The sequence below is a fragment of the Alligator sinensis genome, unplaced genomic scaffold (genome assembly GCF_000455745.1).
Source record: "Alligator sinensis unplaced genomic scaffold, ASM45574v1 scaffold745_1, whole genome shotgun sequence".
Lineage (NCBI taxonomy): Eukaryota > Metazoa > Chordata > Crocodylia > Alligatoridae > Alligator > Alligator sinensis.
The window spans coordinates 1,422,902-1,438,073 of NW_005842119.1; the positions used below are offsets into that span (position 1 = coordinate 1,422,902).

General features: G+C 44.9%; 1 protein-coding gene across 1 annotated transcript in view; it reads right to left on the reverse strand.

The window, feature by feature from the left end:
• DHX15 (DEAH-box helicase 15) overlaps nt 1-15,131 on the reverse strand; it is an 88,302-nt gene extending 73,171 nt beyond the window's left edge. The window contains exons 1-2 of the mRNA XM_025205577.1: nt 14,604-15,131; nt 2,518-2,851 (exon numbers count right to left, since the gene is read on the reverse strand). Coding sequence (XP_025061362.1) covers nt 2,518-2,739 — 222 coding nt within the window. The 5' untranslated portion in view covers nt 2,740-2,851; nt 14,604-15,131. The remainder of the gene's footprint in view (nt 1-2,517; nt 2,852-14,603) is intronic.
• Nucleotides 15,132-15,172: the final 41 nt, after the last annotated feature.

The window sequence follows — 15,172 nt, forward strand, 5'->3', positions numbered from 1 at the left end:
GGATCTTGGAGTCCTAGTGGACTCCAAGATGAACATGAGTTGGCAGTGTGAGGAAGTCATCAGAAAAGCTAATGGCACTTTATCGTGCATCAGCAGATGCATGACGAACAGAACCAAGGAGGTGATACTTCCCCTCTATCGGGCGCTGGTCAGACCACAGTTGGAATACTGCGTGCAGTTTTGGGTGCCACACTTCAAGAGGGATGTGGATAACCTCAAGAGAGTCCAGAGAAGGGCCACTCGCGTGGTTAAGGGCTTGCAGGCCAAGCCCTATGAGGGGAGACTAGGGCACCTGGACCTCTTCAGCCTCCACAAGAGAAGGTTGAGAGGCGACCTTGTGGCTGCCTATAAAGTTCATCATGGGGGCACAGAAGGGAATTGGTGAGGCTTTACTCACCAAGGTGCCCCTGGGGGTTACAAGAAACAATGGCCATAAGCTAGCAGAGAGCAGATTTAGACTAGACATGAGGAAGAACTTCTTCACAGTTAGACTGGCCCAAGTCTGGAATGGGCTCCCAAGGGAGGTGGTGCTCTCCCCTACCCTGGGGGTCTTCAAGAAGAGGTTAGATATGACCCCAGCTAGATGCCTCTAAACCCAGAATTCTTTCCTGCCTATGCAGGGGGTCGGACTCGATGATCTATCGAGGTCCCTTCTGACCCTAGCATCTATGAATCTATGCAGAAAACATGCCCCCTCCATCTGCTTCAGCGCTACCCTCAGGGGGCAAGTTCTGCTCCCTGCTTGGCTGAGACTGACAAATGCTCTGTCACCCTGTGTGGGATAGGGAGGGAAAAGCAGCAGTGCACACTGGGTAGCTGTACAGAAGTTCTATCTCCTGAGACTCCAGGAAGCCACTTCACTTGTGCTGTTCCTGAGTTACTCTTCTCCCCAAGTGGCCACTTCTACTTTGGGAGAAAAATTACGAACTTCTGTAAATTCATGGTTTCTTCTAAGAGAGCAGGGACTCTTCATATTTAATTTTATAAACTAAATATATTTCTGCAACATCTATTAGAATTAGCTGCAATCCGTTTAAAACCATAAAGATAAGACGCACTTAAGCACCTATTTTTTTTGCCTATACAGGGGGATTTATTCAAGTAATGCAGTAAAGTACTTCTTGCCATAAATTCTTTGTGGAGAAAGTATGCATTAAGCTAGGGAATATATATGTTTGTACCTAAACTCAAAAGTAGGAAATTTCTGCATTTTTAAAGAAACCCTTCAGTCTACCACTCCCAATATCTTGCATGTTTTAGAGATCCCTTAATCTCTGGATGGATTATTTAGGTGTACACACACACACACACACACACACACACACACACACATATATATCAGAATCTCATCATTCAGGTAATTAGTGGCTTTGAAAGCTAAGTAAGGTTGGAAAGGACTTCACCTAGGCCATCTAGTTCAATTCCCTGCTAAAGGCAGGATCACTGGCGACTAAACCAGAGGTTCCCAACCCCCAGGCCGCGGCCCAGTACCAGGCCACAAGGGTTGGCTGCCCATCCAGAAGTCCAGATATGACTGGCATACTGCAGAGCAGCAGCCACCCCTTTTCTATGCACTTCTGGACTGCAGTTCACTAGTCCTCAGTTTGCCAGTCCGCGGTGTAAGAAGGTTGGGAACTCCTGGACTAAATCACACTAATTCACCAGAACTATATCCCTAGCAAGGCACAAGCTAGGATGCATAAGAGCATCTCACTATCCTAGTAAGTAGCCAGCTGCCTACTGTGAAGTAGTAGGACAAGGAATAGCCAATAGTTAAACAGAAAATGGGGTTTTTTGGTCTTACATGGAAGATCTGAACTCAGTTTCTTAGATGCACATAGCCTAGGGATAGGAGTCAAACACCAAGTTTGGTCTCTGGCTCCAGAATCAATGAGCCATGCAGCTCTGGATAAATTACACAAAGGAGACTACATAATTGAAGAGTGAATCCTCTCACTGGCAAGTGCTGAGGTTTAACATGGGTTTTTTTTCAGTACAAAGTAACAGTCAAATGTTACTGTAACACTAGCTTTTCTATAGAAGTTCTTATGAAGTTCAAGTTCATGTCGTTCAGTTCTTCCATTCAGTGGCAGATACATCTTTCAAGTAATTATTTTATTTTACTTTTGAAGCATTCGTTGCAACTATAAGGTGCAAAATAGGGACTAACATTTTAAGTGTTTCTATAAATGTTTATCTTCAACAGTTAAGACTTCACTGAAACTCTTAAAAGGATAGCCACTCGTAAGACAGACTTCCAGAAACTGGGGGGGGTTGAGAGATGAATCTAATTACTCCATTTTCAGTCATTAAGCAATCAGAAAGTTTCATTAAACAAGTCTTACTCAAGTGACTAAGACTTGTGACATGATCGTAGACAACAAATCTAAGACACTGAAATAAAAACTATTATTCTTAGACAAGTTATCATATAGCAATTAAAAAAACATAAAATTAAACCCTTCAGCAACAAGTCTTAAATTTTAAGAGCATCATATCAAATAAGCTAAAACTGACCTGTGTTGTTTTACCAGATCCGGTCTCTCCAACCAGGACAAAAGACTGGTGTCGAATCAGAATATCTGTGAATCTTTCCTTGTACTCCCAGACAGGGAGTTGAAGCCGTTTCTTCAGGATGTCATAGTATCGAGGCGTGTGTGGTAGGTTTGTGAATGGATTAATACCCTGTGGAAGTACCGCTGGTTTTAAAGGTTGCATCCCCGAAGCAGTAAGAACCATAGCATTAGATGGACGTAGATCTTTTTCCTTATCTCTTTCTCTGTCACGATCTCTATCTCTGTCACGATCCCTGTCACGGTCTTTAGAACGATCATCCCGATCCCGATCTTTCCTAAAGGATTTGCAGAACACAGCAAAAATACGGAATGTTAATATAAATACTCAAGAACAGGATACATTTCCTTCAAGTGCAAAAAGTATAAAGAAATCTTGATGGAATTAGATTTTTAGGTTTTTTCCCCCCTTAAAATAACACCATAATTTTTGACAATAGAATAAAAACCACTCTAATTAGGCTGATGGTTCACTGTGAGCTACATTATACAGCTCATGGAAAGTAAATATTTTTAACAATCTTGCAAGCAGCTGCACATAAGGACATCACAAAAAGGGATAAACATAATTTTACTTGCTTGTGTCATTTCAAAAGCAGAATGTAATATCTGATGCAAATACAGTATTAGTTATACAAAAATGCTCATTGTTCTTCACAATAGCAAAATGCCTTTAAGTACAGACAAGATCAGAAGAGTGGCCCCTTCCTAAATCAATTAACAAACATCAAGAGCCAGAGTTACAGATGACTTCTCTGACAACTTTTTCTGTTCTTCCTTGTTTGTTACCACTGCAGAATCACTGTAGCTACAGGGAGAAAGTGAAATGCTATTCTGCACACAAACAGAATTCTAACAACTGCAGAATCCATTACTAGAGAGAATGCAGAAACTGATAAGAACATTGCTTCATTCCTACATTCTAGCATACATCTCTAACTTAAGCAGACCCCTTAACATTTGCAAATCAAGCAAATTTGATATAGAAGTCACCAAGTCTCAAACATAAAAAAACCCAATCACAGAATTATATCAAAAGAGTGTTTCCCTCATAACTCCATCCCCAAATTTATATCTAAAGAAATGTAGGGCTGCATTTGAGAGGGGCCTTAGGTCACTGACAGACATTCATTTAAAGTTCCCAACCCAAACAATCACAGCTTCTGCCATGCTACATGTTCATGACAGGAGGCACAATTTTGGGATCAAGAATGAGATTCCAATTGTGCCAAACTTGCCAGTGCAGAGGGAACGCAGAATCGTGATCCTGGGCTCTCCCTTGAACCAGCAAGTTGAAAGCTAGGTGCCCAACAATCAGCTACTTTTCAGCTCAAGCTGGAGACTGCACTAGGGTCTGGAACGGGCCCTAGCATGGTCCCCACAGGACCAACAATCAGCTGTCAGTTACATCTTGAAATACTCCTTATGTGGTCCCTGCCAAGCTGACAATCAGCTAATTTTCAAGACTCCATGCTCAGTAGCTCTGGCTTTCCTGCTAGGAGTGCTGGAGCCAAAGAACTTCCTCTGCTGTGGACGTTAAAACCTGCACCTACAGGATGCTGATATCAGGAAGAGGCTTCTTGATCCTAGGGTGCTAGGCCTCTGGCATCAGGTAGCGGTAGCCCAATCCCAAATTTCAGGTTCTCTCCACCCATGCACCACAAATAAAAACCCCAAAAAAACAACAAAAAACAAACAAAAGACTCCATACACAGTATTCACAGGTTCTAGCATGCCAGGACCCCAGGATCAAGAATCCTCTCCTCAAGCCTAGTTCTGGTACCCCCAGAATTTTTCTGACATCCCCAATAAACACGGACCCATAGTTCATGAAAAGGTTCTCTGATCCTGGTGTATCAACGGATCAGGATTTTTAAAATTTGAGCATGCAGCCCAACTACACACCTGATTTTTGAAGGCCTCAAGCACAATGAGCTTAAGACTGGGGGGCACACTGATGTCAAGCTCAAGGCATCTCCCCTCTCCCCATCCAACTCTGGGGATTGGGGCGGGGTGGGGCACAGAGTCTGGGAACCAGTTCTGTCCCCAGCCCTATTGGGTAGTGACAGCTGTGCTCCCATGCCAGATTCTGACACTCAGCTGAGAATTGAGATCTGTCATGAGGCACCCCAACCTGCTACATGTTCAACTTAAGGTGTGATACAAACAAGCCACAAAGATGTTTTACCAAATACATGGAAGAACTTTGTGGCACAGTTGCACCACAGTCACAACTGACTTGAAAGTGTGAACAGGTTATTATTTAAAGGTGCAATTAACAAGTTAATTACATTTTAAGTGCAATCTCTGCTGGGGCCTTAGGCACTTAACACATTCTTATAACCAGGTGAATGAAAAACAAAACCCTGCCTAACCATTTAGGCATATAGACTGCCTGTGCACTGCTGTATTGCCCTCCCAGCAGATGTCAGGGTGACTGAAGTCCTCCATGAGAGCCAAGGCCTGTGATACAGAAATTTCTACTAGTTGTCTGAAGAAGGCTTCATCTACCTCATCCTCATGGTCTGGTGGTCTATAGCAGACACCCACAACATCATCGTCGTTGCTCTTTCCTCTAAGCTTAACCCAGAGACTTTCAATGGGTCCATCTCCAGTTTCATACTGGATCTCTGAGCAATTATACAGGTCTTTTACATATAAACACAACTCCTCCTCCTCTTCTCCCCTGCCTGTCCTTCCTGAACGGTTTGAACACATCCATGACAGAACTCCAGTCATGCAAACTATCCCATCAAGTCTCTGTTATTCCAACCTCATCATCGTTTCAAGACTGTTCGAGGACTTCCAGTTCTTCCTGCTCATTTCCCAAGCTCTGTGTATTCATGTAGAATACATGTTACCTGCAGTAACTAGCCAATTGTCCTACTTTCTCAGTAAGAATGAAGAGGCCTCTCCTGTTGTCCTCTCCTCCTTGAGCTTCCTCCAGGTCTCCCATTTCCCCACTTACCTCAGGACTTTAGTCTCCATCCCCCAGTGAACTTACTTTAAAACCTCCTCACTAAGTTGAGGAGGCAGAAAAGGATCTTGGAGTCATTACTGATAGCAAAATGGGCCAACAGTGTGGGGACATGGTCAGGAAGGCCAACCGCACCTTGTTATGCATCCACAGATGCATCTCAGGCAGGTCCAAGGAGATGATCCTCCCCCTCTATGCAACACTGGTCAGGCCACAGTTGGAATACTGTGTCCAGTTCTGGGAACCGCACTTCAGGAGGGATGTGGACAACATGGAGAGGGTCCAGAGGAGGGCCACTCACATGATCAGGGGCAGCAAGGCAGGCCCTATGAGGAGAGGCTAAGGGACCTGAACCTGTTCAGCCTCCACAAGAGAAGACTGGGGGGGGTGGGAATCTAGTGGCCACTTACAAACTAGTCAGAGGGGACCAGCAGGCACTGGGGGGAGTCCCTGTTCCCCCGAGCACTCCCAGGAGTGACAAGAAATAACGGTCATAAGCTGGCAGAGGGTAGATTTAGACTAGATATCAGGAGGCGCTACTTCACTGTCAGGGTGGCTAGGATCTGCAACCAACTTCCAAGAGAAGTGGTGCTGGCTCCTACCCTGGGGGTCTTTAAGAGAAGGCTAGATGAACACCTTGCTGGGGTTGTTTGGCCCCAGTACTCTTCCCCCTGCCATGGCAGGGGGATCAGACTTGATGATCTGCTCAGGTCCCTTCCGACGCTACCTACTGTGAAACTATGAAGTTATTGAGCCTGTCTGTGAAGATGCTCTTCCCTCCCTTCATCAGGTGGATCCCATCTCTTCCTAGCAAGCCTTCTTGGAACAACATCCCATGATCAAAAGAGTCAAATCACTGAAAACAACACCACCTGTGCAGCCATACATTGATCTGCAGGATGTGTCCACTCCTCTCCACCCCCCCTTGACTGGAGAATCAAGAACACCACCTGTGCCCCCATCCCCTTCACCCAGAGCCCTGCAGTCACTCTCAATCTGCTCAAGGTCACCCCTGGCAGTGTCACTGGTACCCACATGGATGACCAGCATGGGGGTCAGAAGAGTATCAGTAATCCTTCCATGACACCTGACTCCAGGCAAGCAGCAGGCAAATGACCTGAAAGAAGCCAAATGAATTTGGCCTCAAGTTTAGGTTTCAAAGAATTAATTTCTTCTTTTACCACATTTAAGAAGAGCCTAGAATAAAAGGCATTCCGCTAATTTATACAAGACAGTTTTGCACACTACACCTAACCTTGAATAATGCTAGCAATTTGTGATTTTACAATTGCTTCTGCTTTGTTTAGGTGTTTCTCTTTCCATTAACTTGAGAGACTCATACAAACAAAAACTGGATGTTGTACAGGGAAAACAGTGAAACAGACTATGAACAAAGTGCTATCAAACAAACTGAAACACTTTTTTCATCTTAGGTGTTACTTATAACAGCAACATGCGAATATGACAATATGTAATGGTATCCCTCCAAATAAAGCCTTCCCTGACATGTCTGCAACCAGCTGACTGTTAGTAGTAATAGTTCCCTGAAACAGATAAAAAACTAACTAAATAAGTAAAGATTCTAGTTCTGCAGAAATTAGTGGTTAACTTCATCCACTGTACGCATTCATACTTTATTTTTTAAGTCAATGGGCCTCTAACTGCATAACACTGAACATGTGTACAAAATCTGTATGGACTGCCTCCTGCCTACCCCCACAGTAAGTTTCCACTGTTCAAGCTGAAAGACTAAGAAGAAAGAAAAGAAAAAGAATCAGAAAAGATAAAATTATTGAAGAATTCTAAAACACCCATACATCAGATGTAATACTGGAAAATAAATCAATTAAGATATTTAGGTTGAAAATCATTAAGATAAGGTTGTGGCCCAAGTTTTCTAAAGCAAACTAGCGCACAAACTACTGCAGGTGACATCTCTCAGGGTTGTTCAGCTGGCAGTCCATGGAGTTTGAACTGCAGTGCCTGACTGCCACTCCCTCCATCACTCCACAGTCAGAGTCTTCAGACTCCTTCCATGTCTCTGGCTTTTGCTGACTGTTCCTAGTTTGGGGGCTCACGCGGGCACATAGTGCAGCAGTGTGTGTGTGTGTGTGCGCGCGCGCGCGAGAGCAGTGGCATCTGCAAAAGTTGCCTTGGTACAGCCTGCAGATATGCAGCCCCTGGTTACTTAGAAGTTGAAAAGCTCTGTATTATATTTAGGGACCTACTGAAATCAAGGAGGCAGGTGAGGTGGGTGATTTCACAAGCCCATCATGGCACCCACTGCTATTTTTGTGGGTTACTGCTCCAAGGCCCACCCCCACTGCCATTTGGCTGAGGGGCCCCAGTGACGGTTCTGCCCCTCACCGCTGACTGGCTGACAGGGCTGCCATTCAGGTGCCCCCCACCCACTGATTGCCTGTCATGAAATTTTGGACAATTTCACCAAAAACTGGGGAATGCTGCTTTTTGCAGAAACTGCTGTAAGTCAGTTTCTATGAAAAATGCAAAATTGGAATTTGAGTAGGTCCCTAATTATATTAATGATTTGAACCTGTAGAGGACTAGCAAGCATGTAAAATGAATAAGAATCTGAGAACATTAAGCTGTATAATTAAACAACATGTACACGGTTAGTAGACCCTGCTGTATAACAAAAAAGAAAAGGAAAAAAAAGTCTGCCCTATGCTTGGTATATTTAAAAACATACATTTACAAATAGTGATTTTATAAACCACTAAGAATCCACCTGTCTTTAGAAAATAAAGAAAGTGGACACGGGAAAAGTTGATTAAAATTGATTATTTAAATTGTGATTTTGCACTTAGTGTTTTAAATCAGTGACTTAAAAGAATCCATACTCCTAAAAACAGGACCTGATTTTCAAAGTTGCAAAGCACTGCTATTAACTTCAGCTAGAGCTGAGGAAGTTCTGCACTTCTCAAAACCAGGCTCAAGCTATCTAAAAGCTGAGAAGCCAGAAGTTAAGGTACTTCTGAAAATACGTCCCCAGGAAACAGTCAGCTGTAGTGCAATGTGCAGTGAAGGATATTCTTGTTCCAGTAAGAAATTTATCCATAGTTAAATAAAATGTGTTAACTCAAGCACCCTCTCCTGAAACAAAAAATATCATGATTAACTTGGAAAACTTGGCTGAAGAAATTAAATAAAGTCTCTCATACAAATTTAAAACCAAAACCTAATTTCTTCTAATAACTGATTAGTTTACTGCTAATACAAATCAAATTGCCTTGTTCAAGTGTTAGATTTACTTTTGTTTGTTGCTATGACTGTTAAACTAACATTTGTAGAAGGAAAGCATTAGTGGCTTTTTTACCCATAAACAAGATAACTCCCTCAACTTCAAGCCACAAAATCATTCATAATAATCTCATCTGAAGGGCCTAAAGGCCTGACAAATCCACACAACAGCACTCGGAAGACTTTAAAAGAAAATGGTTAACTAAGCTTTTCAGGAACACCTTGCTCACATTTTGAAAACTATAGGACAGGGGTTGTCAACTGGGGGTATGCATATCCCCAGAGGTACTTGAGAAGGCCCAAGTGGGAATGTGCAGGCAGGCAGGGACAGAGTGCCACCATGCACTATCATGCACTGCTGTGCACACACCGTCCACCCAGCCAGGCGTAGGGGAAGCTCGCACAGCAGCTACTGCTAGCTACAGCCTCCCCGCTGCTTGCCACAAGGAGCCCAGTTTCCAGGCAGGCCTCTGTCAACCACCACGGAGTCCGGGCTGCTCATAGCAGACTGAAGGGAGGCTGCAAGCAGCCGCACCAGGGTCCACAGAGCCAAGCTATTAGGTACTAGTCCCCTCCCTTCCCCTTACTTTGCTGTCTACAAGAAAAGCAGCTCAACCCCCTCTCTGGAAAGCATGGGAAGTCAGAGACCACCTGCCACAGGTCACAAAGGGCCTGATCCACAGGGCTAGGTAGAGGTAAGGGCCCTGGGGTGGCTCCCCCAGGCCTACAGCTCAACTCCATGGTGTGCTGTGCCCAGGCCTGGAGAGGACCCACCTGCTCACCCAGCTCACTGCAAGGCATGGCCCTGGGGAGCTGCTGAGTCCCTACCACACCCTAGGGGGCTGAAACCACCCCAGTGGTGCTGGGCCTGGCACAGACACCCCACGTGGACCAGGCCAGAAGTTGCCATACCAATTAATCATTTAACTACTGTAATTACAACAGGTTATATAGATATTTTTAATTGGTATTTACATCCCTAGTTTGACACACATGCTCTACAACAGGGGTAGGCAAGGTTTTTGGCCGGAGTGCCAAAAAACACCATAATGCCTACCTCGGAAGGTGCTGGAGTGCCAGCATAGCAGAAAAACAAAATAAGGGCAAGGGGTACATGGCAGGATGCGGTTGCCCGCCTGGTCCCCCTTCCCCCGCACCCAAAGCCCCCAGCCCTGCTGCCCCTGGCCAGCTGCTGGCGCCCGGGCTGCTCCCAGCAGGGCTTGCAGCATCCCAGCTGCCTGCTGGGAGCAGCCCAGGATCCCAGCTAGCGGCAGCTCCCCAGAGCCGGCTGCAGCCGGGAGTCTCCAAACAGCTGTGCTGGGCTCCAGCATCAGCTCCACACCGGCACGTATAGGCACACCTCAGAGCAGGTGGTGGGGACAGGGCCTGAGGCAGCACAGCCCCTGTCTCTCCTCTGCTCCAAACAGCTGTGTAGGGCTCACCACCCCCATTCCAGGAGTGGGGGAGACCGGGGCTGCGCCACCTCAGACCCTGCCCCCATCGCCCATTCCAAGGCGCATCTGGAAATGCCGGTGCAGAGCTGGTGCCGGAGCCCGGCATAACTGTTTGGAGCCTCCCGGCCGCAGCTGCCCCGGTTCTGGGGAGCTGCTGCCAGCCAGGATCCCAGGCTGCTCCCAGCAGGCAGCTGGGACACTGCAAGCCCTGCTGGAAGCAGCCCGGGCTCCATCACTGGCAGCAGCTTCCCAAAGCCGGGGCTGGCCGCAACATGCCAAGCAAAATGGCCTTGCGTGCCACGCTCAGCATGCATGTCAGGGGTTGCCAACCCCTGCTCTACAAGATTATTGACATCTGTAAAGTCTTTTTAAAGAATACAAATAAGAGGCCTCAAACCTACAAACTGTATTCAAAATACACTTTGTGACACCGTTACCCTTCTCAATGTCTCTGCTGGTGTTTGATAAACTTATTTCCTCATATCATAACTCAGGGATGCTCAACTCCCAACATGCCAACTTCCCCTCAGGTCCAGAAATTTAGCAGTCAGAAATCACTGGCACCTCTCCCCCACCTCCAAGTTTCCATACCCAAGGGGTGCCTTGGGCCCTGTGCACTGGATTGGGCGCCCTATATTATAGCACAAAGAGCCAGGAGCAGATAGTGTTGGGCCTCAGAGCCCAATCCTAGCACACAGAGGGCTGAGAGGGGATGGTGTCAACCCTAGTATGATGATGTAGGGCCTGGCAATGCCAGGCCCCTGGGACCCAACCATGGCATGATGGAATAGGAGAGGGTGGCAACAGACCCCTGGGGATGAATCCTGGAAGGGAAGGGGTTGGAGGGGGCAGCAATGGGGCCCACAGGGTGGCACCAGACCCCAAGACCTGCTCCCTGTGCAATAGGGCAGAGAGAAGTCTAATGTCAGGCCTCACAGTACTGGAAGTTATTCCATACAGAGAAAGATTTTGCTGGAGAGAAAGATCTGTAAAGAGGCCAGATAACGTAGCAAATGGCTTTCATATTTCTTTGAGTGTGACTTCATTAGGGTTAGATGTTCTTGAACAACACTTGCAGTATTACTAGACAGGGTAATTGTCATTAAAAGAAGCAAGAACTAAGAAACCATGATTCCACATGTCTCAGTGCACATACCAATTACACTGACATGGTTAAGGAGAAATTTCTATTAAAGCCTGGATTATTCCACAATCAACAGCTTTGGCCTTCATTTTTTTCTGAAGCTTCTGGTACTAAGCACCATCAAAAAGAAGACAGTAGACCCAGTGGGCCATTAATCTAATTCAGCTGGGTAAATTCTAGTTGTTTCCAATCATTTCCAATTATTCTATTTAATTTTTACAGCTTTCCATACGTACAAACAAGACAACCCAGAATGTTATTTTAATTGCAAAATGTAAATGGTTCAACCTAAAGTTAAACCAATTTAACTCGCCTTTGATTTTTTAAATGGCATTTTAAAGAGCTTCCACCTCCCCACACTACTTTGCTCAACTTTCAGCCTCAGTAAAATTGTTCTATGCAGATCCATCTACCAACCCCCCCTGCCACTTCCATTGTTTATGGCTTTACAATGACACTCTCAAAAGAACAGAACTCCCTACACTACACACACATCCCATTTTCCTCCTCTCTTGGTCATATTACTAAAACTCAGAAGAGACAGAGAATTAGAATTACTAGTTATAATGAAGCAGGCAAAAAGGGAGTGGCATTGTGTTTAAAATAGAACTCCCAGTTTCCCAGTCACTGACAACTTTGAAGCATTTGATCTGAAATACTTACAGATTAGCATCCTAATAAAGCAAAACAATATGACACTAGATTTATGTCTAGATTCTAAAGATCACCAGATCGCACTAGGAAACACGATGAGTGGCTTCTTAAGATCCTACAGGAGACTTCAATCTGACATCTGCTAGATGCATCATACAGTCAGTATTAAAAATATCCTTGGGATGTCTTAAATTATAAATGATAATTTTTTTTAACCTAGTAAGTGCTGCATATAACACAGACCTAATCTTGATAAATAAAAAAAGAACTGATTCTCGAAAATTAGAAAAACAAAAACAAAAAACACCCAGTAACTGCTTAGGTTAAAAGTGATGATGACTCGATCGCATCCGTTATGTGCACAAAGCCAGTCCCACAGTAAGAAAGGCAACTATGTTGATTAAAAATGATAACCTGTTTTAGAAGAGAGGTCAGCTATGTAAACATACATGAAATAGAGAAAAAAGAATAAACTAGAACTTGGGAAGCACATAAAAGAAACAAAAACAAAACCTCCAACACACACACAAAAAATCCAAGCAAAGACACAAGGAAATCCAATGACCAAACACCAAAGTTAAAGCTATTTAAAAAGTTTAAGTACACCAAGAACAAGAGTAATCTAATAATGGCCCATTATGATTAAAGTACTCATGCAAAAGGCAGATGTCATCCTGGGCTGCCTTTTACCTGACTTTAAACTAACATGGCTAACTACCTCTTTATTCATAATTAGACATGGTAGTGAAGTGAATGAAAATGCAAAAACATAAACTGGTATTTAAATCAGATGATGAAACACTTTCCACTGCAGCAATTACTCTGGATGACAACAAACAGCAGCTACTGAAGTGAGACATTTGAAATTAATAGATACAGGTCACCAGGCAATGTGCACCCAAGTAAGATGTCCAAAGGACTCTGTGGGCCCCTAATGTTGTTTTCAATATGGCTTGAAACACTGAGGAATCATAGAGAAGCAGGGCCAGGAGGGACATCCAGAGGCCATCTAGTCCATCCCTACCCAAACCATCTCACACAATCCATAATCTAAACTCTACATAAGATTACTGTCAACCCCAATGCAACAACACAGATCTAACATCCTAACCTGCCACAGGTAAAGCAGGGGAACCATGGAAGCCAATGTCCTGTTTCTGTGAAATGCTGTCAACATATGCACAATAGATCCTGGGGTAGAGGGTCATGGCCCTGTTACAGAAGAAGGCAAAAAACCCTGTAGTCCATACCAATCTGACCATCAGGTAAAATTCCTTACTGACCCCAAATATGACAGTCAGTTAGACCATGAGTGGAGGGGCTAGACCTTCTAGCCTGGAACATCGGGCTTGGTCCCAGCAGGAGAACTGGCACACCCTAGGAAGCTCCAAGAGACATATACATACATACATAAAGATGATCAAGGCAATTTTAAACCTGCCAACCCAACATCAAACTCAAGTAAAATAAATAGAACAGCCAATACACAACTCAAATTACAAATGAGAATTAAAAAAGGACAACACTATCATTTTTTACCTGACAAGTTTGGCTAATAAATGCAAAAGTGCTGATGTAATACACCAGGGATTTGTCCACCCAAGAAAGGTATTGCAAAATAAGCTCCAGTGTGACTGTAAACTGCACTAGCTGTTCCATGCCACTGCCTGTGTAAACCCTTGTAAAACATGATAATCCTATTTGCAGTGTAACCAACTCTACTTTTGAAGATGATCAACTGGGTACCAGTGTCCACTTTCATGTAATGCAAGTGGCATACAGAAAGTTGGTGCAAAAGAGTGCTCATGCAGAAAAGCCTTTAGACTTCTATAAGATACTTGAGTTGGTACTACTAACATTTACTACAAAATAAAATTAAATCAAACACACATTACATTGACTAAAAAAATTGCTAGGTGCCAAAATGTAATCATAACTGAGAATTCTCAAGCAGATGCATTCCTGGTGGACTTGCTAAGTGATTCATTCTAGGCTATTTTCAACCAGTGATCTGAAAGAAAAAAAGTTACCAGAGGCAGAGTTTGTGGATGACAGAGATCAAAGGAGTGCTAAATAACGAAGAAAACAGGACACCGATTCAGAACATTTTGGATCTTTTTATAAGCTGGATTCAGGCAAACAATCCACATTCTAACACTGCCACACTTAAGGTAACATCTAGAAAACCAGGATTTAGAATATACCTCAAGGTAAGAGATTATATAAGAAAGCAGAGACTCTCAACAAGACTTAGGAATCACAGTGGGACAACCCCATGAATATGAACTCCTAGTACTAGAGGGGGTTACTATGATCACTTGGGATGTCTAGGCAAGGAGTACTGTGGAGAAGACAAATTAGATTACCTTTCCATTGAGCACCAGTACTACAATTCAGTAAGAATGTTGAAAGAGAGGACAAAGTTTTGGGGAAAGCGTCAGAAAACATGCCTTATGACAATTAAGTGAAGGAACCCAATCTGTTCAGTTGAACAAACAAAAGTTTCAAGGTGCAACTGGTTAGGGTCTAGAAATACTTACGCATGGAAACCAGGAACTTGGTAACAGGGCTCTTCGCTCTAGCAGAGAGGCATCGCCATGCCATGGAAGCTGAGCGGATTCGTCTGAGAAATGCTGTGTCCCTCCCCCACACCTCCCTTTTTAAATGCAGCGACACCACCACAACCCCATTTATCTCGGAGAACCAGCCTGGGCTGCATTTCCCATAGCTAGACACTGTCAAGGATAGCGACTGGCTATTTCTCTAGAGGTGCCTTAGTTCAGGCACCAGCTTTGAGTGAATGGAGTGAATTCAGGGAGGTCCCAAATGCCCCATGCTGGAGGAGACGAGAAGCGCACTGGGGCTCGGGGCCACACAACAAGAGCAAGCGGCCGAGCCCGAGCAGGGCACGAGGAGGCCGCCAAGGGCGCAGGGATGCGTTTCCACTCCTCTCCTGAGGCAGGAGCTACCCGGCCCGACCCGCGGCAAGGAGGCGGTCGCCCGCTGCGGCCCGGAAAGTGCGGCGAAGCCCGTCGCGTCGCTGGGCCCGGGGCAGCCGAGGCCGATCCCCCGTCTCCCCCTCAGCGCTGGCCCCGGGCCCCGCCGGCTG